The following is a 27,015-nucleotide window of genomic DNA, read 5'->3' as shown; positions in this document are numbered from 1 at the left end:
TAAATGTGAAATAAACTTGTGGCCCTGGAATATAGATAATTACAGATACAAAACTGAACTGTTAGTCACCAACGCGATAAAACCTATCTCACAAGTTTAGATTAAATTCAAATACTTTTTGAAATTCATAGCGCTCATTACATTTTAATACAGCATAAATACGCGATGCGTTTTTAGTAAAATTCTTTATTATATAGGAGTCTACTTTTGTCCTTGAAAAGTCTTATAGTAAATTGACACGAATCAGTGAAATATTACTAGCTTGTTGTTCTCTTCGATTGTAAATTGCTTAAGATTAGGGAAGGCATACGGCCGAAATTTACCAAAACTGCCCCATTGCATCATTAGTTGCCTTCTGAGAAGCTTGGGTTAGTTGTACACTAGGAGAGAAGTATAACTAAGAAAATGTCACAACCACTTAAAGTCTTAACAATTTATCTCGCTTCTCAACAATAAGTCAAAAATCAAGAGGGCCCAATTATTTCATACGAACTTTGTTTGACAGAAATTAATTAACCTGGGTACCAAGAGTCAAGTCCAGTAAACTGAATAAAAAAACTGTGTGCTCACTGAACTATTGCTATAGAGTCTGACCTATTGCTCAATAAAAGCTCAACAATAGGTTCGTCGACAGCTCTTGAAAATTTCTAAGTTTGATTCTTTATGTTCAGAAAGTAGAAGCAAATCTGTTTTGTAAACAAAAATTGGCTAACATCGGACAAAATTCCCTTTAAAGACCCCTTTCCGGTTTAATTTAACTGGGGGCGGGGGCTGTAGCCTAGACAAATTTTTCTTTAAGGGTGCACAAAAGTCCGAAACTGGAGGAGTTCCAAACCACAACCTCCGGGGTCATAGACTGCCGCATTCATCACTCGGCTAACAGGCGTATCTTACAAACGCTCTAGCTAAAGTGACAGACAAATTTCTGAATAAAAGCACTTTAAGTCACGCAAAAATCAAAAGTCAATCAAAAGTGTGAAAAAGTCACTCAAGAAATAACTATGAAAGGTTTTGAACCAAACGGACAGCAAAAAATTTGCATTGAAATGGCCAGAAAAACTCCGGAAGCAAATCGAAGTGTCGCAGCTTCCCGAAAAAACCGAGCTAAAACCACTATCTTTTGTCTGAAAACAATTTTTCTTGGCCAGAGTTAACTTAAAAAACTGAACACCCCCCCCCCCCGAAACGAAGCCAGCCAACAGAAAACAAATTTCGGACGTCATTCATAAACCATACAAAAAGCCATTCCCAAGACGACATTTTCTCTTGGGAAATCTTGAGACCGCAAACTGATCAGGCCAATAAGTCCGGACAAAAAAAAGGTCTCAGACATCAGAACCCTTGAAATCGACTCTGCAGCCTAAAACACACATGTGGAAAGCATAGGGTACGGAACAGTCAAGGAAATTGAACTGCATAATAGAAAAAACTAGAGAAAATTAGGATCACTATGAAAAATAAGATTTTCGCTGCATTACAACATTTCAGAAACAAAATAATATATTTCTTTTCGTTTCGATATAACTTTGTTAATTTTAATTCAAACTCATCAGGAAAAAAAGACAAGGTAAACAGTTTAAAAATCAGTAAATAAATGTTTTTTTAAAAACCAAAATCTAGCTCCAAAAATTTCTCAGAAAACGAATATCCGCTATTTCAGTCTTAAAAAGTTTAAAACAATACTTCTATGGGTTTATAAACATAAAACTAAAAATTAACTGAGTTATCAATTACACGGAGAAAATTGCAGAAAACGCCACCGATATCAAATCATTCCATGTACAACTTTATGAAAAAAAAACTCTCGTCAAAAACAAGGTAAACAGTGCATCAGCCATCAAAGTTATATTGCAATTATAATGAATACAAAAGTCTAAAAAAATTGAAAATCAAAATAAGAAAATTATTGAAAAATTAACAAAAAATTAAGATTTATGAGCCAATTTTGCACTTGAAGTGCGTTTATAGGCTCTAAAAAACAACATCACCAAACAATATCATCAAATCCACAGGCCTACATATAATAGGCCTACAAAAAACGGCAACAACGTTTATCTGTACGCGTCATTCTCTCACAAACACTTTTGTCACTAAGTCATAATACTAAGTCAAAACGTCATTCAACCAACGTAGAGCACGAACAAAAAACTTCTCTCGATCAGAAAAAAAATTGATCAAACAGCAGTTTTACTCACTTTAGCTTGTTGGTCAAAAGGCCGCCTGATCACATAGTACTTTCCGTTAAAAATATCAAGAAAACCAATACTCCTCTTCGAGTCTTTCACCTGTAGAATACCAATACGCCTCTTAGAGTCGTTTAAAGAGAGATCAAATGTTTACAATAATTGCTCCAAACTTCGTTCGAGAGCAATTAAAAACATCAGCTATCAAGCAGAAATCGTAGAAGGCCAATACAATCTTAAAAGCAGCCACCAAAAATCAGGTTAGCCTCTAACGCTGAGTGATTATTGATAACTTTCAGCAGTGAAAAACAATTTGGTCACTTGACTTTATTCTGCACATAGGTTATTATACTCAATTTGGTAAACAATAAAATAACATTGGTAAAATTAGTAAAGCTATTCATTAACACAAACATAATAAAATATATGTACAGAACCATGTATGGAAACAATTTATAATCGTCGGTAATCAATAATCAATAAACAATCCAACGCCAACACCTTCCATTACCACTCAGGGGAAGAAAGGTAAAGGGAAAGTCAACAAACCAAATCAGACCCCATTTCAGTCATAGTTAACTCAAATTTTCACTCTTTTCTATAAAAAAATAATGCGAGAGACATAATTACACCCTGGGCTGTCTGTATTGGCCGCTAAGTGTTAAAACCCATGCACGAACATTCCCATCTATTAATTTCTTAAGACCAAACATCCCCTAACTTGGTTAAATTTAAAATGGCTTTAAAATTAGCTCTTAAAATTATAATGCATATGGTCTTAGTCACGTTCAGCATAGCTGCAGAACAAAATGATCCAAAACTCAAGAATGAATACAGTTTTAGTAATTATATATTTCATGTTGTCAATGCGATTTGCAGTAGTAACACTTCTTAACCTTTTCAGCTGAAATATGAGGTCTGGTTACCAAATGCCGCCCAATGGCCCAATAACTAAAGTTTTGTAAGTAGGGTTCGGCAATCCAATCCACGGGGAAAATAAACAATGATGCCAAGCACCCTGTATGCTAAATTCCATCTTCCGCTTAACCATTATTATATCAAGCTCGTTTTGATCCAACCATTTCCTACAAATCTTGGACTCAATCAGCTATCACAAGCAACTCTAATTCTTTCAGCCATGAGAAAATTTGTCGCGATCCAGATTTATTTCTGCCGTTGTAATTTCTTCAGACTTTTGTCGTAAGGTGGGCCAAGATCAGGTCGAAATTGGGAGAAATCCACGTGATCAAATGTCCATTTTTGTTCATCTTTGGATGAATCACAATAGTCCATTGATACCTTCTCACCATCAATAGACAAACAAATGTTGCCGTGATCATCTCCGTCGTGCTTGATTTGCGACGTTTCCTGAAAGAAACATAAACTGGCTAACTTCGGATGAATTGCTCTCACATGATAGACGGGGGATTTAATTTAGGGGCGAAGCTTAGAAATTTTTTATGGGTGCAAAAACTTGGACCTCATAGGGGTTCGAGACCGATACCTCCACGATACCAGTAAGACATCTTAACCACTGAGCTACAACGGTTTCAAGAGTCCACCGCTCACAAGGAATTCTATATTAGCAAAAAACAATGAGAGCAATTGAGATCACTCAAAAATCAAGAAATGAAGCGTGAAAAATCATTTGAGAAATCATAGAATTTTCTAGAACAAAAGCCCAAAAAAGGTCAAGCGAACATTTTGCTTTAAACACACCACGAAGTTCGTTCGAGAGCAATTAATTAGCAAAGCTGGCAGATTGCCAGAAATTAGGCGCAATAGATTCGCAGTCTCAAAAAGACCAAAGAAATTTCATCTTATTAAGAATCTGTATAACTTATTGCTGCTCTGAAACAACCTCCAATTAGAGTACCACACACTCAATCGACCTTACTTCCTACAAATAGAGTACATGTTCGAAAAGGAAAATCAACGTTCTAAAACAGAAGTCAATGTTCGAAAACAAAAGTCAAAAGTTCAAACCATGACTTCAGCTTAAAAAACCTGTAGAATCTCAATACTCCTCTTCGAGTTGTAAAACCAAGAGAAGGCCAATAATAGCCTCAGCTATTGCTCCGCGGCTGTTAAAATATAATTCAGCTATAATAGCTGGCTGAGAAGATGAGGGCGACAATTAATGAAAAACAGGGCCGCTACAATAGCCGGATGAAAAGATGAGGGCGGTTATTAAACAGCAACAAAATGGTATCAGGCAAAATTAAGTTGAAAGAACTGTCTGAAACCAGCTGCACTTCCTTCCTATTATACACCCATACTTTCTTTCAGTTCAATAATTGGTCTTGGCGCCATTTGAACGCCTTTAATTGATACTTTTTTGTTATATTAATGGAGGCCTTCAAAAAACCCAGTCCCTCACAAAGTTTTTAATTATTGCCAGAGCAGGTTATCACCTAATCCTTGGACGATGGACACACTTTAATAAATTAAAAAATACCCGGAAGATTGCCGGAAAATAGCCGCCGTTGATTCCAATAAGCATGATTGGGATTGAAAGAATAGAAGATATCAAAAAAAGATTTTTGTACAACAAAAACATTTTTTGAGTCCGATTTATTTTGATGGCATTTCGTAGTTGAACATAACGTACTTCCGTTTCTTAGAGAGAGGCTACAGGGGCTACTATCAATACCAATAAGCATTAGAGATGGTAACTAAGACTTATAGGAACGAAGTTCAAATAGCGGGCATCTAAAATTGGGCTTTATGGGTTTATCCCGTTTCTACTTCTGACTTCAATTTTTTATACTGACTCTGTTCATTTTGAATTGCTTTACTGATGTTGAAAATCACTTTTAGCAGAATGAGAGAAGAGAGAAACTAGGCTAGAGAAGTCAAAAAGATTTCACGCAAAATGTTGAAAAAGCGGCAAAATGAGGTCAAGCGAAACATTTTTTTATTCGACGAAGTAAAAAAACATAGCAGGACAAGTCCTGACGTACAATTCAAAAAATTTTCATTGACTAAACAGAAAACTGACATAGAACGGACTATGAATGGATTGGAAAAACCATTTAGAAAAAAATCCGATCCAAAAAATGGGAAAAAAAAACAGTAAAAATCGAAGTGAAATTGCCGCATGTGAACAAAAAAACCACTACCGATAAAGCGAATTTTGGTTCAAACACCGTATTCTCACTCTGCTTTAAAATTAGAGCGAAAAAAATTCACGCCGCAAAACCACTCACTTTTTCGCTCCATTTGCTGTTTCGGCGTGACCAAAATCACTACTCCAATTTGACTTCAAAAATCATGAAAATGTGTGAACAGATCTTAAAAAAAAGACAGCGCCCCAATACAATTCAAATTCTTTGAATTGTAAATCAAATTCTTTGAATTGTAAAAAAATAGGAGCGCTATAATAGCCTGCTGAGAAGATGAGGGCGGCTATGAATAAACCAACAGGTTTTTTTTTGATTTTTTGAGGATGGTGAACCGGGGGTGAGAGAGGGGGGAAAACCCTGAATTAAGAACCACCCTTCACACCATGATTTTAAGTTTTCTCAAAACAGTCTCGGCGAATCGCACACTTAGAGCCTAGTAAGGCTGTAAAACATCTGCTCAGACACTTGATGACCTATGGGCGGACCTTTTGAGGACGAAAGGTTAAAAGCTTCAGATGGAAAATCGGTCGAAAGAAAAATCGCATAAGATAGAAGGGCTAATATAATTTCTACAAACTTTGTTTGACAGCCGAGGGCCGAATTAAACGAGGCCGAAGGCAGAGTAAAAAAATAGTAATGAGAATGAGAATGAGAAAAGCAGTGACCCAATGAAAATGATTTACAGATCTACATGACAAATAAGTGTTCAATAACTCAGCCATCCATTAACACCACATACATCCAAGCTAACAAATATAAAAGTCATGTAAACTCTTTTAAATTAAATGAAATTATAAGGAAGCTTCTGGTTATGGAGGATGAGAACTTAGGGGAGGTGCTATGTAGTAGCCAGATTTGTTTGCAGTTCATAGTAAACTATGGCTAGATTCAAAGGTGGAAAAATTTAATTCTGGAATTAAAATTGCCGTGTGAAAACTTATGATATTACCTGACGTTTGAATACAATTTTTAGGATGATTAAATTGGAACTGTTTTTCCCCACTTTGCAAAGGCAACCGATATTTTTCAATACTTTATGATGGAACAACTTTATGTTGAAGCTGCCGAAAGTACTTTTGTTCTCAGGGAAATCTGAAAAAAGCCGTATTCAATTTATCCCATACTTGAGTTATTACAAACCTGAATATACAACCATTTCTGGTTGCCTCCCTGGTCGTGGCACTGGAACCACTGGGGAGAGGCGCCTTTTGCATGTCTGTAGAGATCTACACAGTCCTTGCTCCTCTCTTTCTTCATCTCTCTCCGCCATGTGAACTGGAATCCTGCAACGTCATTCCTCTCACAGTCCACAAGAACACTCTCTGAACTCTCACCTCGGGTGATATGGAAACATTTCTGGAACAAGAACTCATTATACTCTTTAAAAGAAATCAGCTTTTATTAACTGATCTGTTTGAACCGATCTCAGTATCTAGTATAAAGAAAACACATTCTGATTCCCTTGGCAACAATACCTCGAAAACTTAGTACTACTTAAATTATTTACGGTAGTACAGAAATATGGCTTAAATGAATTTTTCATTTTGATGAACTTATCAAATGCGTCCTACAACCTTTCCTACTCCAAATAGCTCACAGACAGTTCCAGGTCACTTCAACCGTTCACCCACTCAAGTAGAAAAAGATAACCGAATAACCTTGAGCGATATGAAAAGATAGAGCTTAATAAAAGATATAGCTTGAGAACATAACTTTCAAACTCAAATAGTTATCCCTGATTTAAGTATTAGATCGTTAAATCTGTTCTTAAGGTGTTCAGATCTGTAAACAAGGTTAATAAAAATTTTGCAAAAATCTCTGCAAAAATCTTTTTGCAAAAATTTTGCAAAAATCTTTTTGCAAAAATTTTGCAATTAAATGAACCCAAACTAAAACCCAAGTTGTCTTTAAAACCCAAATTGATGTTCCAGACATGAAGTCACCTGTTAAAATATGATAAAAAAACTGATCAATTTTTTTTATAAAATGAGATCCCGAAATAACTGTCTCTGCCGAAATTACTTCATCAAAACAACCAGTACTTACTGAAAACCATTTATGTGACTTTTAAAAAATACTTGAGGCCAAATTATGAAAAAAAAACCTCTTAAAAACAACTTGCACTAAAAAACTGAAAACAGTTATAAATTTTTTAATATCACAAAGGCATATAAATCCAAATAAAAAATTCTTTCCGCCAATATAGTATCCAGATGCTCGCAAAACAATAGGCAAGTCATAATAGGCTAAGAAACTTGTCTAAAAACGAAAAACTGCAAAAAAAATTAAGAAAAATAGTTCCGATTTTCGACATTTTTTGTCATATTTCTCAAAAAAAAGAAATGATTCATATCCACAAAACTGTACCCAATTGTTATCTAAAATTTGCTCAATTAGAAGGGTTTCTTTCAATACGCATTTGAGCCAGTAAAACAAAACAATCGTCAAAAAAACGCAAAAATTAGACCGAAAATCTGCAAAAAACATGGAAAAACCTCCGAATTAGCATAAAATTCATATGAATTTCCAGAAACCTTCCAACTACTACCAAAACCAGCCTAAAATTAAAACAAAATCATAACAAAACCTCTTAATAAAAAACTGCTTTAAAATGCCGCACGTGAACAAAAAATTTAACTCGCTTACAATTTTTTTCACACCTCAATTTTTCGCTCTCTAGAAAAGAGTGACATGAACAAAAAACCACTCTTTTCGCTCAACTCTTCATTTTGTTCAACAACAAAATTACTCCAAATTTTTTCACGTGTCCCATTTCCCGCTTCAAAATTCACTCCAATAAAAATGATTAAAAAAAGGACTTCTGAAATACTCCTCTTCGAGTCGTAAAAAAGGAGAGCGCCTAAATAATAGCCACTTGAGAGGCTGACGGCGGCTATTAATTAGATCTTTGTTTCTCAAACAGGATTTGAACAGATCGGGCAGAATTGCATGCATTATGAGTTAAAAGAATATGATAAGAGGTTAAGGAAAATTGTACGAGATTATAGTCTGTTTCAAGGGATAATTGTGTAATTAAATCTGATCTAAGATGGTTCCGGTCATAATTATGAGCAGCGTAATAAGAATCAAACAAGTATTTCCAGACCCAGGCTCCACACGCTTGAGAATTCTGAGCAGAAAACTTCCCAGAACACGATCAGACCATTCAACGACAAGACATCTCTGATCAGACTATGCAAACTGAGAATTAGATGGGACTTTGATACAAGCGACCTCTGATTTTTTTTAAAAAAAATTGTCCTTTGTGCGACAGTGAGCCTTGCGTGAAAACTTATGCTCACGTTTAGGGTGTACCAGGGAGAGTAAATAGCTAAATTTAGAAAACAGAATTTTTAAAAATAACCGACTAAAGTCGGCCCAGTGAAACGAAATTTGATAACCTTGCTAAGAAACATACTAAAACATGGTAAATATTGTCAAGCTCTAGCCTTGTTACATGGCAAAAAAATACCAGATATGTATGAACTTATCAAGATATGTACAAACTTATCAAGATATGTACGAACTTATCAAGTCATGTACGAATTTATCAAGATATGTACAAACTTATCAAGATATGTACGAATCTATCAAGATATGTACTAACTTATCAAAATATGTAAAAACTTGTCAAGATATGTACGAATCTATCAAGATAAGTACGAACATATCAAAATATGTACGAACTTATCAAGTCATGTGCGAATTTATCAAGATATGTACGAACTTATCAAGATATGTACAAACTTATCAAGATATGTACGAATCTATCAAGATATGTACGAACTTATCAAGATATGTACAAACTTATCAAGATATGTACGAATCTATCAAGATATGTACGAACTTATCAAGATATGTACAAACTTATAAAGATATGTACAAATCTATCAAGATATATACGAACTTATCAAGATATGTACAAACTTATCAAGATATGTACGAATCTATCAAGATATGTACGAACTTATCAAGATATGTACAAACTTATCAAGATATTTGCGAATCAATCAAGTTTTGTATGAACTTATCAAGATATGTACAAACTTATCAAGATATGTACGAATCTATCAAGATATGTACGAACTTATCAAGATATGTACAAACTTATCAAGATATGTACGAATCTATCAAGATATGTACGAACTTATCAAGATATGTACGAACTTATCAAGTCATGTACGAATTTATCAAGATAAGTACGAACTTATCAAGATATGTACGAACTTGTCAAGATATGTACGAACCTATCAAGATATGTACGAATCTATCAAGATATGTACGAACTTATCAAGATATGTACAAACTTATCAAGATATGTGCGAACCAATCAAGTTATGTATGAACTTATCAAGATATGTACAAACTTATCAAGATATGTGCGAATCAATCAAGTTATGTATGAACTTATCAAGATATGTACAAACTTATCAAGATATGTACGAATCTATCAAGATATGTACGAACTCATCAAGATATGTACAAACTTATCAAGATATGTACGAATCTATCAAGATATGTACGAACTTATCAAGATATGTACGAACTTATCAAGTCATGTACGAACTTATCAAGATATGTACGAACTTATCAAGTCATGTACGAATTTATCAAGATAAGTACGAACTTATCAAGATATGTACGAACTTGTTAAGATATGTACGAACCTATCAAGATATGTACAAATCTATCAAGATATATACGAACTTATCAAGATATGTACAAACTTATCAAGATATGTACGAATCTATCAAGATATGTACGAACTTATCAAGATATGTACAAACTTATCAAGATATGTGCGAATCAATCAAGTTATGTATGAACTTATCAAGATATGTACAAACTTATCAAGATATGTACGAATCTATCAAGATATGTACGAACTTATCAAGATATGTACAAACTTATGAAGATATGTACGAATCTATCAAGATATGTACGAACTTATCAAGATATGTACGAACTTACCAAGTCATGTACGAATTTATCAAGATATGTACGAACTTATCAAGATATGTACGAACTTGTCAAGATATGTCCGAACTTAGCAAGATCTTATTAAGATGTACCAAGAAAAATTGACCGATTCAGATCTCGGTAAGATAAATCATGTTTTGTCAAGACTGTATTGGCAAGGCGTATCGAGTTTTATTTCACTGAGGGCGAACTGTTCTCAAACGACCGGCGTTAGGCGCTGGGGGTAGTCAAGTGATGCGGGGGGGGGGGGGGGGGGTTTGATTGAGGGGAGGGGGAGCGGGGGGACTAAGAACCGCCCTTCTCACTTGAAATTGTCTCCTCAAAAGAGTGAATCGCATATATGGAGACTAGTAAAGGGTAAGGCTCTAAACGAGATGCGCGGCAATTTAATGCCCTCCAAGCGCTACCTTTTCCTGCTTATCCGGTCTTTAAGGACAAAAAGTCAAATGGGTCAGATAAAAAATCGGTCACGCAAAATTGCACAAAATATAGCTGGCAGATTGCCAGAAAATTGCCGCAATAGCTTCGTAGATCTGCAGTCTCAGTAAAAAAGACAGACCAAAAAAATTCGTCTTTTCATCGAAGGCTGATATGTTATATTTTGATTAAAAATCTGTATACTTTTTTGCTGCCTCTATTAGCTGCTCTCAAATAACCTTCGTTTAGAGTGACACACACCCATTTGACTTTATCTCTTTGAATTAAAATAAATAAAAGTCAATTTCAAAGTGAGGAAGTCATTTTTGAGAGTGAGGTAAGCAAAACCAAAGTAAAATTGCCGCATGTGAACAAAAAACCACTAGCGAGAAAGCAAACTTTTGTTCAAACACCGTTTTCTCACTCCGCAAAATTTCACGCCGCAAAACCACTCGCTTTTTTGCTCCATTTCCTGTTTCGGCGTGACCAAAATCACCACTCCAATTTGACTTCAAAAATCATGAAAATGTGTGAACAGATCTTTTAAAAAAAAGACAGCGCCCCAATACAATTCAAATTCTTTGAAGTGTAAAAAACCAAGAGAGGGCCAATAATAGCTCCAGCTATCGCAGTGCGGCTATTAAAAAGACAACAAGACTAATATAATTGCTAAAAACTTCGTTTGAGATCAATGAAACAAACTTCGTTTTAGAGCAATTAAACAAACTTCGTTTGCGAGCAATTAATATACACACTTTTTCTTGGTTGATATCAACAAACCAAATAAACCAGAAAACAGCCACACATATTACAGACGAACGTAGGTAAAATTACTGCTCTGAAGCAGGCAGCAAAAGTGATAGCGTAGTCTGGCCGAAAGCATTCAGACATCAGCATGATAAATTTATCAAGTCTCCATTTTGCTATTTCTTGTGTATAATAAATAGTATGTAGCTTAAAAACACTCAACAGAAATGTGTTCGCAATGCCTCAACTCTACGCCATTGTATAGTTCTTAATAGCTGCTCAGAAAAAATTCACGTGAGCAGAAATTCGTCAAAGAAGACAATATTCCAATTAATACTCGTTGAAGAGCGTCTATAATAGTTCTTCTAGTCTACATCAACAATATAACGCGCACGTTTTGTCAAGCTATTTGTCGCAAGATGTTCAACTTCTTGAATCAAATCGTCTAAGAAATTGCCCGAATACGCATTTGTTCAGTATTTACGATTCTGCCTTGAATTAATTAGGGCTATGATTGACCAAAAATTAATCTGAAGTAGTAGAAGATAACCAGAACCTACCCGGCAGATTGCCGGAAAATAGCCGCCGTTGATTCCAATAAGCATGATTGGGATTGAAAGAATAAGATATTGAAAAAAAAAAAGATTTTTGTACAAAACAATTTTTTAAGTCCGATTTATTTTGATGGCATTTCGTAGTTGAACATAACGTACTTCTGTTTCCTAGAGAGAGGCTACAGGGGCTACTATCAATGAGCATACGAGATGGTAACTAAGACTTATAGGAACGACGTTCAAATAGCGGGCATATAAAAAATTGGGCTTTATGGGTTTATCCCGTTTCTATTTCTGACTTCAATTTTTTATTCTGACTCTGTTCATTTTGAATTGCTTTGCTGAGCAACTGATGTTCAATTTCACTTTTAGGAGAATGAGAGAAGAGAGAAATTAGCCTAGAGAAGTCAAAAAGATTTCACGCAAAATGCTGAAAAAGCGGCAAAATGGTAAAGCGAAAAAAAGTTCCACGAAGTAAAAGAACATAGCAGGAAAAGTCCTGACGTACAATTCAAAGAATTAATTTTTATTGACTAAACAGAAAAACTAGACCTAGAATATGAGAAAGAGAAGGTGAATTGAGAAAACCATTTTAAATCAGATAAAAATAAGAAAAAAAAACAGAACATAACCGACTAACGTCGGGCGAATTGCTCTCAAACGACCGGTGAGCGGTCGTTTGAGAGTCTCCAAAAAGTTTGAGCTGTGAAACAGAGCTGAAAAGCTCTAAGAGCACTTAATGCCTGCTGGGCGCTACCTGTTTATCCCGTTTTTGAGGACGAAAAGTCAAAAGCGTCAGACGAAAAATCGGTCAAGCGAAAAATCGCATAAAAAAAAGACCAACAGGACTAATATAATTGCTACAAACTTCGTTTGAGAGCAATTAAAAATCAATGTCAAAATGCCGCATGTGAACAAAAAAACACTAGCGAGAAAAGAAAATTTAATTCAAACAATAAACTAGGCCTAGAATGAGCTGTGAATGGATTGGGAAAATTGCCGCATGTGAACAAAAAACCACTACCGAGAAACCGAATTTTTGTTCAAACACCATTTTCGCACTCTACTTTAAAATTAGAGCGAAAAAAATTCACGCCGCACAACCACTCGCTTTTTCGCTCCATTTCCTGTTTCGGCGTGACCAAAATCACTACTCCAATTTGACTTCAAAAATCATGAAAATGTGTGAACAGATCTTAAAAAAAAGACAGCGCCCCAATACAATTCAAAATCTTTGAATTGTAAAAATTAGGAGTGCTATAATAGCCGGCTGAGAAGATGAGGGCGGCTATTAAAAATTAAATCATTATATGTCAATTCTGATTCGTGAAAACTACTTTTTAAAAAGCACTACACAAATAAAGATTCGACTTCACAATTTTCATCCGTTCTGGATTGTATTGAGAAATCCTTAGTTCAGAAAGCACAAGGAGCATCAGTAGTGTACGTCGGCATATAAAACTCCAATTCATCCTACGATATTTTATAATCAAGCGTAACCTTGAAATCAATCAAAACTTGGCAAACGATTTTCATCCTCGCAGACTTATCTACATAATGTTTCAACTGATTGAAAGATTACTATATTTAAAACTTTGAACAACTTTAAGCGATAAAGCGGCGTGAAAACGCAAAAGCAAAAATTGACAAATTTCAGGCTCATTTGATAAAGGCTCGGTTGAGTTTCTATGAGCCTTTCAATAGTGCCCCTGTTGTATCCCCCAATCGGGAATGAATGCGATCGGCCAAAATTGAGTTAAAACAAACAGCCATGTTACGAACAGTTTCTCAAGTAGCTTCGAAATTAGGGCTGAAGAAATGCAAAAAACCGACCCGAGAGGGCTTCGAAACTCCCCTGGAGGTAGTCTGAAATCTTACCGCTGAGCTATACCGTTTTTGCTACCTCACCGCTTACAATTTACGTTAACAACAGACTACATTTCGAATGCGAGCAATTTAGGTCACAAAAAATTTAGAAGTCAAACGTGAAAAAGTCACTTTACAGCAAAGAATGTTCGAAGCAAAAAAGTCAAGCAAGAATTTTGTATATAAAAAGACAGACATGATTACATTAATGTCTTCAAACCTTGTTCTAGGTCAATTAGTCACGAATATCTGAAAGGCGTATTTGAAACTTGAAAAGCGGAGAAAGTCAAAAATTTTTATACTTAAAACCTCAATATAGGCTTAAGCAAAAAAAAAATTGTTTTAATGATATCATTTTATATCACTCCGCAGAAAAATTTATATCCGTCGCACTTATCAAAAACTTAGCACTGGTATAAAGTTCCTAAACCCTCCATTTCATTGAGGGCTAGACTGAAAATGTCAAGATAACTTTTGAGATCCATTTTCCTGTCAGACATCCTCGCCAACGGTTCCTCAGCCGGGTATTTAAAGCATACTGCCGGTTTCACCTGACACCGACAATGGAGCAACCAGCTCATATTAAGGCATCTTCTTGCTTACTCACGAAGAACGTTAATTTTTATCTTATTTCACCGTAGTACTTCGCTGAATTTTGTGATACTAAATTTTACTCATGGACAAAAGTTCAGGTTAAAAGTTCAGTTGCTTACCGACTACCCGATAAAACCTGTTCAAAAACAGTACATATGGTTTATCTTAATGTTTTATGAAGAAACTTGTGAAGATGCCTTATGAAACCCTTATCTATCCCAATAATGAGTGTATCCGATTTTTTTCAAGGCAATATTTTATTAATTCTTCGGATAAACCTCCACCAAATGAGGATTTTACATTAACATTCGATTGCTTTTTCAAAGCAAATTTTTATGAATAATTCTTCGGATAAACTTCCGCCAAATGAGGATTTTACATTAACTGTCATAGTTTATTCAATATTAGAAACTCAAAATTCTTTAATTAAATTATATGAATTTTTAAAAACACTTCGCATTGTTAAAATTAATAATGAAAGAAGATGCGAAAAGGTTCAGGTTTCATGCGCTGTGATGTAGATCAAATTCCTTAAATTAGAACTTTTTATGATTACAAACCCATAGAATGATTTAATAAACTGATACTTACACCGGGATATTTGATGGACTTGCATTTGCCAGTGGCATAAGGTGACGGTTCCACAGATGGATAGTACCACCCCTGATCATATGCAACATTCTCCATGTACCATTTGAATGACTTGCAATGCAACTTAGTTCTAAACATAGCATTTTTCGTAATTGCGTTCGGACACGTGAATAACAATTAGAATCACTGTAATATAATCATGTTTAAATTGTACATGCAGTTTTAATAAAAGCATTAATGACAAATGTTGGTTCCTATTTCGAGAAATTTAATTTGATTTCTAAATGCCTTTTTCCTTTATAAACCATTGCTTAATGCAGTTGAATTTATTCATTTAAGAACATTTGAAACTGATTCAACGAAACTCTTGGCATTCTCAAATTTCTTCCACTTTTCGCCGCATGCATTTCATCAATTTCAGTTAAAAAAAATAGTATTCCAACCTAAGAGTAAATTCAGAAAAAATTAGATCGAATAGTTAGTTTCCATATCATAACACGACTCGAAATCATTTACATGGCTATTGTTGACTTTCTTTATGGGATTTCACTTGGAAAATTGACAACATAGCTGGCAGATTGCCAGAACATAGCCGCAATAGCTTCGTAGATCTGCAGTCTCAAAAAAAAAGTAAAAAAGACAGACCAAAAAATAGTCTTTTCATTGAGGGCTTAGATGCTATATTTTGATTAAGAATCTGTATAAGCTATTATTGCCTCTATTAGGTGCTCTCAAATAACCGCCATTGAGAGTGACACACATTCACTTGACCTTATCTCTTTGAATTAAAATGAATGTCAATTTCAAAGTCAGGAAGTCATTTTTGAGAGTGAGGTAAGTCACATGTGACCAAAAATTTAATCACGCGAAAGAATAAAAAAAACTATAAGAGCGTTCCACTAAGAGCGAAAAAAGACGTCACACACGCACTTGCATGAACGAATGAACAAGAAGCAGATTTGAAGTGGTTGTGACGTCATATGATCGTAAACAAAAATCTTGACGCCGAAATAAAAAAACATCGCACGACAAATCTTGACGTACAATTCGAAGAATTTTCATTGTGTAAACAAAAAACTAGACCTAGAACGGACTATGAGTGAATTAGGAAAACACAATTTCTAAAAAAAGCAGATGAAAAAAATTTTAAAAAGCAGAAATTCATTGTCAAAATGCCGCATGTGAACAATAAACCACTAGCGAGAAATGGAAAATTTGGTCCAAACAAAAAACTAGGCCTAGAAAGGACTATGAATGGATTGGTAAAACCACTTTAAAAACCGATCCAAAAAATCGAAAAAACAGTAAAAATCAAAGTCAAATTGCCGCATCCTAGCGAGAAAGCAAATTTTTGTTCAAATACCGTTTTCTCACTCTACTCGAATCTACTTAAATACCATCCAACTATTCATCAGACCAAACGTGCCTCCAATAACTTAGGATTATCTTTAAATAAAACAATAAAACAAAAAATTTAAAAAAAGCGATTAAAATATGATAAAAAAAATCTGATCAAACTGTCATAAATTGAGACCCCGAACAAATAAATATCTCTGCCAAAATTACTTCATCAACACAACTAATACCTACTGAAAACACTTATGAGATTTTTTAAAAATAATTGAAGCCAAATCATGAAAAAATAAGCTCTTACAAACAACTTTGACTAAAAAACTGGAAAAAGTAAATCTATTTTTTAAAACTACAAAAGCACATTAAAACAAACAAAGATTCTTTTAAGCCAATAGGGTATCCAGATGCTCGCAAAACGATAGGCAAGTCAAATTAGGTTATGAAACTTGTCTAAAGAACAGAAAAAACTGATTTCCTTGGCAACAATACCTCGAAAACTTAGTACTACTTAAATTATTTACGGTAGTACAGAAATATGGCTTAAATGAATTTTTCATTTTGATGAACTTATCAAATGCGTCCTACAACCTTTCCTACTCCAAATAGCTCACAGACAGTTCCAGGTCACTTCAACCGTTCACCCACTAAGTAGAAAAAGATAACCGAATAACCTTGAGCGATATGAAAAGATAGAGCTTAATAAAAGATATAGCTTGAGAACATAACTTTCAAACTCAAATAGTTATCCCTGATTTAAGTATTACATCGTTAAATCTGTTCTTAAGGTGTTCAGATCTGTAAACAAGGTTAATAAAAATTTTGCAAAAATCTCTGCAAAAATCTTTTTGCAAAAATTTTGCAAAAAATCTTTTTGCAAAAATTTTGCAATTAAATGAACCCAAACTAAAACCCAAGTTGTCTTTAAAATCCAAATTGATGTTCCAGACATGAAGTCACCTGTTAAAATATGATAAAAATAACTGATCAAATTTTTTTTTATAAATTGAGATCCCGAAATAACTGTCTCTGCCGAAATTACTTCATCAAAACAACCAGTACTTACTGAAAATCATTTATGTGACTTTTAAAAAATACTTGAGGCCAAATTATGAAAAAAACCTCTTAAAACCAACTTGCACTAAAAAACTGAAAACAGTTATAAATTTTTTAATATCACAAAAGCACATAAATCCAAATAAAAAATTCTTTCCGCCAATAGAGTATCCAGATGCTTGCAAAACAATAGTCAAGTCATAATACGCTAAGAAACTTGTCTAAAAACGAAAAACTGCAAAAAAAATTAAGAAAAATAGTTCCGATTTTCGACATTTTTTGTCATATTTCTCAAAAAAAAGAAATGATTCATATCCACAAAACTGTACCCAATTGTTATCTAAAATTTGCTCAATTAGAAGGGTTTCTTTCAATACGCATTTGAGCCAGTAAAACAAAACAATAGTCAAAAAAACGCAAAAATTAGCCCGAAAATCTGCAAAAAAACATGGAAAAACCTCCGAATTAGCATAAAATTCATATGAATTTCCAGAAACCTTCCAACTACTACCAAAACCAGCCTAAAATTAAAACAAAATCATAACAAAACCTCTTAAGCAATAAAAATTGAAAACACTGCTTTAAAATGCCGCACACGTGAATAAAAAATTTCGCTCGCGTACCACACCTCAATTTCTCGCTCTCTAGAAAAGAGTGACATGAACAAACAAACCCGGCAGATTGCCGGAAAAGAGCCGCCGTTGATTCCAATAAGCATGATTGGGATTGAAAGAATAGAAGATATCGAAAAAAAGATTTTTGTACAAAAACATTTCTAAGTCCGATTTATTTTGATGGCATTTCGTAGTTGAACATACTTCTGTTTCTTAGAGAGAGGCTACAGGGGCTACTATCAATACCAATAAGCCTAAGAGATGGTAACTAAGACTCATAGGAACGACGTTCAAATAGCGGGCATCTAAAATTGGACTTTATGGGTTTATCCCGTTTCTATTTCTGACTTCAATTTTTTATACTGACTCTGTTCATTTTGAATTGCTTTGCTGAGCAACTGATGTTTAAAATCACTTTTAGCAGAATGAGAGAAGAGAGAAACTAGCCTAGAGAAGTCAAAAAGATTTCACGCAAAATGTTGAAAAGGCGGCAAAATGGTAAAGCGAAAAAAAGTTTGACGAAGTAAAAAAAAATTAGGAGCGCTATAATAGCCGGCTGAGAAGATGAGCGCGGCTATTAAAAAAACCACTCTCGTTTCGCTCCACTCTTCATTTTGTTCAGCAACAAAATCACTCCAAATTTTTCACGTGTTTCCTTTCCCGCTTCAAAATTCACTCCAATAAAATTGATTTAAAAAAAGGACTTCTCCAATACTCTTCTTCGAGTCGTAAAAAAGACAGCGCCTCAATACAATTCAAATTCTTTGAATTGTAAAAAAACCAAGCGGAGGCCAATAATAGCCCCAGCTATCGCTGTGCAACTATTAATAAAATAAACCAAAAATGGCATGATTTGCGATGCACTACCTAATTTTGCGTCTCTCTTCCAAGTCTTCGCCCAGGAACTTTCCTCTGAGGTATGGCTTCCTGTCGTAGTAAAATTCCTTGTACTCGTCCATCCACAATTCCGCAATCCTGGCGTGGTTCAAACTGATCACATTGGAGCCACCAGGCACTGAGAAAGACATGTGGCTTCGGTAGATATGACCCACTCTGAAAACAAACAAACAAACATTGAATCAGCTATAAAATTCATTTTCCTTTTTCGGATAAAAGTATAACCAGTTGCAACTGATTTATTAAACGCAAACAGACAAAACAGTCTTAAATAGCAAAATTTTCCCACAAAAAATAGTCCAAAGAAAAAAGAAAAAACAGTCCCCGACAAAATAGTCCGAACAAAAAAGAGTCAAACATGTAAATAAAGAAAGAATTATTTTCCAAATAGGCAGAATATGGGACTATGAGTAATATAAACATTGCGATGCCGGGGACAGCCAACGAGAATATTCACACCTTCTTTTGAGACTGCTCTTGAGTCAGAAAAATTGTCATCAGAACTGTTTATATCATTGTTATATCTCAGTTTTGTAATCTTATTCGGTAATGTGATAGTGAAAATGTACCCCAGACCGTAATAATCAGCTTTAAAAAGAAACATAAACTAGACTTCAAAAAACCTTGCTAATTCGTGGTTATACACCAGGTATGAATCTTTCAAATTATGACAAAAACTTGAATCTTCTTTTGCAGTCAAACATTTAAAATCTCTAGGTATAATTTCAAGTGATTTCAATTTATTATATAGTTTCATTCAGCGAAACTTGATTGAATAAAGTTCTATTTTTCTTTTGCAAGGCTTTTTTCAATAAATTCACTGCTTTTTGCCTTGCTTATTTTTATGCGATGTAAGGATCGAAGAGTTCATAGCAAATACTCTGGATTGCATGAATATTGCTTGGGGGCTTTAAGACGAATTTTAATAACTCGTAGATATCCATATCGTAAACTGATAAAATTGAATTTTTATGAAGAATGTCTTCACAAGGGTCAACTCTTTTCCTAAAATGAAAGATTTTCTTTTTCCAAAGATATATAAGAAGGTATGAAGAATAGCAGCAACCATACACTAAAATTCCATATTGAATAATAGGATTGACATTTGAATTCTCGTATAATATTAATTGCCTCCTTGGCAGAAAAAATCTTAATTTGGCAACTATACCACAAAGCGTTCTCAACCTTTTACATATTTCTTCGATGTGGCTAGCAAAATATAACTTTGAGTCGACAAACATCGAGGCTATTACTAATTGACTGTTTTTTTATTGTGATGGAATTTAAGACAGAAGATGTATTGTTGATCAAAAGTTAGTTGCTTTAAAGTTTATCTGAGCCATTTTACTTATATTAACAACCAATCTATTAGAACTTAGCACTCATCAAATTTTAACAGATCTTGTGCATCAGTTGTTCGCACTCCTTCAGTTGTTAAATTGGTATCAACAGCAAAGAGAATAATATCAAGCTTTTTGCAGGCACATCAGGGTAAATCATTTATATAAATAGCAAGAAGAGGAGGACCACGAATTAATCCCTGAGAAACACCACAATTTACTTGTTCTCAAATTGAGAATATACCATTCAATTAAGCACGTTGTATTCTGTTTTAAAGATAAGCAAACTTTTAAAGACAGGCAAACTTTGGAAGCATAAAATATGATCAATTGTGTCAAAAGCATACTTTAGATCTAAGAAAAAAGGTACACAGTACTTTTATTGGTTTGGTGTCTCAATTTTTTTTAGTGAACTCAACAAGTACATCAAATGTACTGTGTTCGTTTCCAAAACCAAACTCTCTGTTATACAAAAGAGTAAATTTTTCAAAGTAAGCATAAACGCGATTAAACAGTGTCCTTAGTCATGTTCAACCAATTTTGGTCTAAATTTGTGAAGTGAAAAACTTTTGACATTGCGAATTGCGCAAGAAAAGTACCATCTTCGAATGACTAATTGATTAGAAAAGATAATTTGATGGACACTATAAACAATAGACACACTTTTAACTGCCAGGTGATTGATTATGTCGCAACCCACGTTGGCAAAAAGTTTGAAAGCCATTGCGTTATCTAGGGCTGTTGGCCGATTAAGGTCTTTTAGAACTCTTTCCAGTATTCGCACTCGCGAATTATTGAGGACCTTGCCACTCAACTCGTTAACAATTTATAAAAACCTACCTTTTTGGCTTTACGATATTCAAATTTCAAACATTTGCTCAAAGAATTAAATTTCTCTGGCGTAACACCATTGTCCGAGTTCTTTTTCCACTTCCGATGTTGCATGTTTCTTTTTGTTCTTAGGTTATTAAGTTTGTTGTTCCACCATTTTGGTCTCGTCGAAATCACCTTGTCTTATAGGAGCAAAGCTATTTTCAACTTTCAGAAATGAGTCATGAATGATGTCAGAAGCTATTTTTTCTCTCACTCAATTCTTCAAGCTCGAGTCAGTACTTTTTTTTAGTAAGACCGGGTTTTCCAAGAACGAAGTGTCCCTGAAAAAAGGTTGGCGCTCTTTTAACTCTTTAATAATTGCCCAAGATAGCCGAATAGGGGTAGTGATCAGAAGCTGTGATGTTGCAATACCTGTTTTGCAGTTGAAAATATTTTGATGAATGAATTGATCTAAGCATGACAATGTAGTCTGGGTTACTCGGCTTGTTTCGCAAACACCCAAAACAAAATTATTGGCGGCCATTACAATTTGATAATTACTTACTAATTGATTTTGTCGATTAAGACCAATATTGAAATCACCGGACACTATGAAGGGTAACACTTTTTTTACTCCACAGCCCTAATAAACCATCAAGAACACTTTCCAAAATTTTTTCGAGATGCTCATGGCTGGTTATATATGACGGTACAGATAGACTTTGTGCCATTTCATGGGCAATAACATCATCAAAAAATGCTTCATCAAAAGGATTATCTGTTGTGATAACATCGCCATCTGATGGGAATTGAATCATAACACCGCCTCCTTTTGTCCTTTGTTTTTCTGTTTGAGGTTGCATCCTGAGTATACCCAGCTACAAACATACTGTCTTCATCATCACTATTGCTTAACCAAGTTTCGCCGAGACAAAAGAGGGGGAGTTTTTCAAGCGCAAGCACCAAAGCTTCTAAATTGCCAGAATGTTCTCTGAATGATCTAACATTCAGATGAAAAAAAATAGTTCAAATTTCCGGTTTATTTAAGGTTTTTACACATCTCGCTATTGAAACATTTGACTTTTCCGTCAACTCAGAAGCCACTGGATTCACGCAGAAATCGTTCGTTTTCACGATTTATTTCCGGAAACTGATTTGAATGTATCGGAGCTCTCTCTTATTGAAATATTTCAAGACATATTGAAGTCTATAGTCCAATTCGAATCCGAGGGATCGTTGAAAGTCGAGCCATTCTCATTCCATTCATAAAAGATAGCACCATCTCTCGTCCAGGCTGAATTTATTCGCAAATCACTTCTCGTCATTCGGAAATATCCTCAAAATTCGGGCATTATTTTTGTTTTTTCTCTTGTAACAGGTCATTTTTCTTCACTCGCCGCAACAATTTGACAATTATAGGTTTAGATGTGGCACCATCTTCTATGGTAGCCGATTAGCAATTGATATAACTTTCTCATCCAGTTTTAACTCCATTTCGTTAGCTAACTTTAAAACAGCAGTTGTTCAGTTGTTTATTAGTAAGACTCCTTCTGACCCCTTTCATTACTTTCTGGCAGTTTCAATACTTAGACGTTTTCCTTTCTCTTATAGTTTGCAAGCAGTTCTGCTTCACAAAGCGCCATTAATTCAACTTTTTGATTCTCAAAATCAAGATGAGTCTACATCTCTTCCTTTAAAATCTCTGATTTGTCGTCCACTATTTCCACTATAGTTTTTCTTAGTTCAGGCCGTAGGCTGTTAATAGTAGTTGGAATCATGGCAGTCACTGCTTTTTGTACCGCTGCCACAATAGCTTGCGCTAAATCTAATTTGCCGATCGCATTTTCTGCAGGACTCAGAACATTACATCAATTCATATGCACATTAATTAACGAAGAAACCTCTTAAGTTATGCAAATGATTGCAATTCATTGAACAAATATGAAGCTGATAACAACATAGTTTTTGCCAAATAAAGTATTTTGAAAGAAGTTTTTGGTTTAGTCCTAATTCATATCAATTAAAAACAATGCATTCAGAAGATTAACTCAGATTATGCTTGGTAATTATTTGCGGATTATATTTATAATTGTTTCAAAATTTTATTGGTGATTCATTTGTCTTGGACTGTTGTGTCTGGGACTATTGTTTGGAAATATTTTTCTAATTTGGGTCTGTTTTGTCCAGACACGATTAAACTTGCACGCAGTAATTATCATTTCACTGTTACTATAAATAATCATCATTTAACTAGAATTTATTATCAAAGAAGTGGAAGAAATTCATCGCAATTTTATGAACAAAACTCGTCGTTGACATAACTTTCATAGAAACAACGAAATAACAGGCAAAGAGAAACTGAAAAATTTCGTACGAATCTGCTGGCAAGAACGTTTCTACTAAGAACTCTCTCATAAATCGCAAGTTGAGCATAGAAATTTCAAACGACAAGATGCAAGGTTCCTACACTGTTCTTTACATCACTATAATTTTTTTTGCGAATTTCATCTACCTTGAACAAGAGACCTCCTCCATCTCCCCTCCACACATCCATACTTTAAAGCTGATTTCGTATTGCTCAGCCCCCCATATCTTCAGGAAGGGATCGTACCCTCCCAACAGCCAGAACCAGTCTTTATGGATTGAAAACAGTCCTCCGGCTTGAACTGGGGTTTTGATAGGCTCAGCTTCGTCTTTCATCGTCGCCTTTTCTCTATCTGTCTCAAAATATATGAAAACTTCAAAAGGGACTCAGAGGTGTAACTAAATTACGTATTACTATGTTAAAACTTGGTATTTACAAGAATTTCACCGAATTGTGCATTTCACCGAATTTGAATTTTTCACAAAATTTAAAAGTGCATTTCACCGAATTTGAATTTATCACAAAATTTAAAGGTGCATTTCACCGAATTTGAAGTTTTCACAAAATTTAAAGGTGCATTTCACCGAATTTGAAATTATAACAAAATTTAAAAATGCATTTCACCGAATTTAAATTTATCACAAAATTTAAAGGTGCATTTCACTGAATTTGAATTTTTCACAAAATTTAAAGGTGCATTTCACCGAATTTGAATTTATCACAAAAATTAAAGGTGCATTTCACCGAATTTGAATTTATCACAAAATTTAAAGGTGCAATTCACTGAATTTGAATTTTTCACAAAAATTAAAGGTGCATTTCACCGAAGTTGAATTTATCACAAAATTTAAAGGTGCATTTCACTGAATTTGAATTTTTCACAAAAATTAAAGGTGCATTTCACCGAGTTTGAATTTATCACAAAACTTAAAAGTGCATTTCACTGAATTTGAATTTTTCACAAAAATTAAAGGTGCATTTCACCGAATTTGAATTTATCACAAAATTTAAAGGTGCATTTCACCGAAATTGAATTTTTCACAAAAATTAAAGGTGCATTTCACCGAATTTGAACTTATCACAAAATTTAAAGGTGCATTTCACTGAATTTGAATTTTTCACAAAAATTAAAGGTGCATTTCACCGAAATTGAATTTATCACAAAATTTAAAGGTGCATTTCACCGAAGTTGAATTTATCACAAAATTTAAAAGTGCATTTCACTGAATTTGTATTTTTCACAAAAATTAAAGGTGCATTTCAACGAATTTGAATTTATCACAAAATTTAAAGGTGCAATTCACTGAATTTGAATTTTTCACAAAAATTAAAGGTGCATTTCACTGAATTTGAATTTTTCACATAAATTAAAGGTGCATTTCAACGAATTTGAATTTATCACAAAATTTAAAGGTGCATTTCACTGAATTTGAATTTATCACAAAATTTAAAGGTGCATTTCACCGAATTTGAATTTTCACAAAAATTAAAGGTGCATTTCACCGAATTTGAATTTTTCACTAAAATTAAAGGTGCATTTCACCGAATTTGAATTTATCACAAAATTTTAGGGTGCATTTCACTGAATTTGAATTTTTCACAAAAATTAAAGGTGCATTTCTCCGAATTTGAATTTATCACAAAATTTAAAGGTGCATTTCACCGAATTTGAATAATCACAAAATTTAAAGGTGCATTTCACTGAATTTGAATTTTTCACAAAACTTAAAAGTGCATTTCACTGAATTTGAATTTTTCACAAAAATTAAAGGTGCATTTCACCGAATTTGAATTTATCACAAAATTTAAAGGTGCAATTCATTGAAGTTGAATTTTTCACAAAAATTAAAGGTGCATTTCACTGAATTTGAATTTTTCACATAAATTAAAGGTGCATTTCAACGAATTTGAATTTATCACAAAATTTAAAGGTGCATTTCACCGAAGTTGAATTTATCACAAAATTTAAAAGTGCATTTCACTGAATTTGAATTTTTCACAAAAATTAAAGGTGCATTTCAACGAATTTGAATTTTTCACATAATTTAAAGGTGCATTTCACCGAATTTGAATAATCACAAAATTTAAAGGTGCATTTCACTGAATTTGAATTTTTCACAAAACTTAAAAGTGCATTTCACTGAATTTGAATTTTTCACAAAAATTAAAGGTGCATTTCACCGAATTTGAATTTATCACAAAATTTAAAGGTGCAATTCATTGAAGTTGAATTTTTCACAAAAATTAAAGGTGCATTTCACTGAATTTGAATTTTTCACATAAATTAAAGGTGCATTTCAACGAATTTGAATTTATCACAAAATTTAAAGGTGCATTTCACCGAAGTTGAATTTATCACAAAATTTAAAAGTGCATTTCACTGAATTTGAATTTTTCACAAAAATTAAAGGTGCATTTCAACGAATTTGAATTTATCACAAAATTTAAAGGTGCATTTCACTGAATTTGAATTTTTCACAAAAATTAAAGGTGCATTTCACTGAATTTGAATTTTTCACATGAATTAAAGGTGCATTTCAACGAATTTGAATTTATCACAAAATTTAAAGGTGCATTTCACTGAATTTGAATTTATCACAAAATTTAAAGGTGCATTTCACCGAATTTGAATTTTCACAAAAATTAAAGGTGCATTTCACCGAATTTGAATTTTTCACTAAAATTAAAGGTGCATTTCACCGAATTGGAATTTATCACAAAATTTTAAGGTGCATTTCACTGAATTTGAATTTTTCACAAAAATTAAAGGTGCATTTCTCCGAATTTGAATTTATCACAAAATTTAAAGGTGCATTTCACCGAATTTGAATAATCACAAAATTTAAAGGTGCATTTCACTGAATTTGAATTTTTCACAAAACTTAAAAGTGCATTTCACTGAATTTGAATTTTTCACAAAAATTAAAGGTGCATTTCACCGAATTTGAATTTATCACAAACTTTAAAGGTGCAATTCACTGAATTTGAAATTTTCACAAAAATTAAAGGTGCATTTCACCGAATTTGAATTTATCACAAAATTTAAAGGTGCATTTCACTGAAATTGAATTTTTCACAAAAATTAAAGGTGCATTTCACCGAGTTTGAATTTATCACAAAACTTAAAAGTGCATTTCACTGAATTTGAATTTTTCACAAAAATTAAAGGTGCATTTCACCGAATTTGAATTTATCACAACATTTAAAGGTGCATTTCACCGAATTTGAATTTTTCACAAAAATTAAAGGTGCATTTCACCGAATTTGAACTTATCACAAAATTTAAAGGTGCATTTCACTGAATTTGAATTTTTCACAAAAATTAAAGGTGCATTTCACCGAAATTGAATTTATCACAAAATTTAAAGGTGCATTTCACCGAAGTTGAATTTATCACAAAATTTAAAAGTGCATTTCACTGAATTTGAATTTTTCACAAAAATTAAAGGTGCATTTCAACGAATTTGAATTTATCACAAAATTTAAAGGTGCATTTCACTGAATTTGAATTTTACACAAAAAT

At 33.7% G+C, this 27,015-nt stretch overlaps 1 protein-coding gene across 1 annotated transcript in view; it reads right to left on the bottom strand.

Annotated features, from left to right (window-relative positions):
- Positions 1-2,495: 2,495 nt before the first annotated feature.
- Positions 2,496-27,015, bottom strand: part of LOC142353019 (polypeptide N-acetylgalactosaminyltransferase 10-like) — a 47,406-nt gene continuing 22,886 nt past the window's right edge. The window contains exons 4-8 of the mRNA XM_075405207.1: positions 23,640-23,844; positions 18,945-19,130; positions 15,058-15,187; positions 6,449-6,664; positions 2,496-3,551 (exon numbers count right to left, since the gene is read on the bottom strand). Of these exons, the coding sequence (XP_075261322.1) occupies positions 3,348-3,551; positions 6,449-6,664; positions 15,058-15,187; positions 18,945-19,130; positions 23,640-23,844 (941 nt within the window). The 3' untranslated portion in view covers positions 2,496-3,347. The remainder of the gene's footprint in view (positions 3,552-6,448; positions 6,665-15,057; positions 15,188-18,944; positions 19,131-23,639; positions 23,845-27,015) is intronic.

This window comes from Convolutriloba macropyga, chromosome 14, assembly GCF_964194025.1.
Source record: "Convolutriloba macropyga chromosome 14, txConMacr16.3, whole genome shotgun sequence".
NCBI classification, from domain to species: Eukaryota; Metazoa; Xenacoelomorpha; order Acoela; family Convolutidae; genus Convolutriloba; species Convolutriloba macropyga.
This window is presented reverse-complemented; position numbering and strand designations above follow the sequence as displayed.